Source organism: Eimeria mitis, genomic scaffold (genome assembly GCF_000499745.2).
Source record: "Eimeria mitis Houghton genomic scaffold, Emh_scaff11209, whole genome shotgun sequence".
NCBI lineage: Eukaryota > Apicomplexa > Conoidasida > Eucoccidiorida > Eimeriidae > Eimeria > Eimeria mitis.
Genome location: NW_013567714.1, coordinates 8 through 972, shown reverse-complemented (window position 1 = coordinate 972; position 965 = coordinate 8). Strand labels below are relative to the sequence as shown.

Here is a 965-nt window from a genome sequence, read left to right as displayed (position 1 = left end):
AAACCCTAAACCCTAAACCCTAAACCCTAAACCCTAAACCCTAAACCCTAAACCCTAAACCCTAGTTTTTAGGAAAATGGTGTTGAGTAGTGCTTGCAGGAATGCTGTTATATCTCCGCTTTGGATTCTTTTTTTGCTGCTGTTGCTGCTGCTGCTGCTCCTGCTGCTACTGCTGCTGTTGCTCCTGCTGCTGCTCCTGCTGCTCCTGCTGCTGCTGCTGCTGCTGCTGCTGCTGCTGCTGCTGCAGTGTGAAGGTGGAGATGAAGTCGAGGGAGAAGACATAACCGGGTGTGCTTGTGAGCTGCGTTGTTCTTTGCTGCTGCTGCTGGGCAGCAACAGCAGCGGCAGCAGCAGCAGCAGCTGCTGTAGATACAGCGGAGAGCTGCTGCTGCAGCTGCTGCTGCTGCAGCAGCCACATAAACACTCCGTGCTGCTGCTCAACTTCGCCGGCGCCATCATACAAAGAATTTCTATAAACGGAAAAAGAATAGGCCCAGACGGCAGAGTTGTTAAGAAAAGTAAACCCTAAACCCTAAACCCTAAACCCTAAACCCTAAACCCTAAACCCTAAACCCTCAGAAGAATAGGGTCTGGTGAAAGAGCGGTTTAAAAAAGTAAACCCTAAACCCTAAACCCTAAACCCTAAACCCTAAAACAAAGAATTTCTACCAACGGAAAAAGGATAGGCCCAAAAAAACGTAAACCCTAAACCCTAAACCCTAAACCCTAAACCCTAAACCCTAAACCCTAAACCCTAAACCCTAGAAAGCGTATTAAAAGGGTTATATTTCTGCCATGGGTAGAATTGCTTCTCCTTCCGCAATTGTTGCTGCTGCTGCTGCTACTCTTCCTCCTGCTGCTGCTGCTGCTGCTGCTGCTGCTGCTGCTGCTGCTGCTGCTGGTGCTGCTGCTGCAGGATCTTTGTTTGAGGGTTTATCTCAACGCATAAGCTGGCGGGGTCACCT

At 49.3% G+C, this 965-nt stretch overlaps 1 protein-coding gene across 1 annotated transcript; it reads right to left on the bottom strand.

The window, feature by feature from the left end:
• Positions 1–166: 166 nt before the first annotated feature.
• EMH_0100200 (uncharacterized protein) lies at positions 167–418 on the bottom strand (the record flags this gene model as incomplete). The annotated part of the gene is made up of 1 exon (XM_013494372.1): positions 167–418. The coding sequence occupies one exon, from the start codon at positions 416–418 to the stop codon at positions 167–169; it is 252 nt and encodes an 83-aa protein (XP_013349826.1).
• Positions 419–965: the final 547 nt, after the last annotated feature.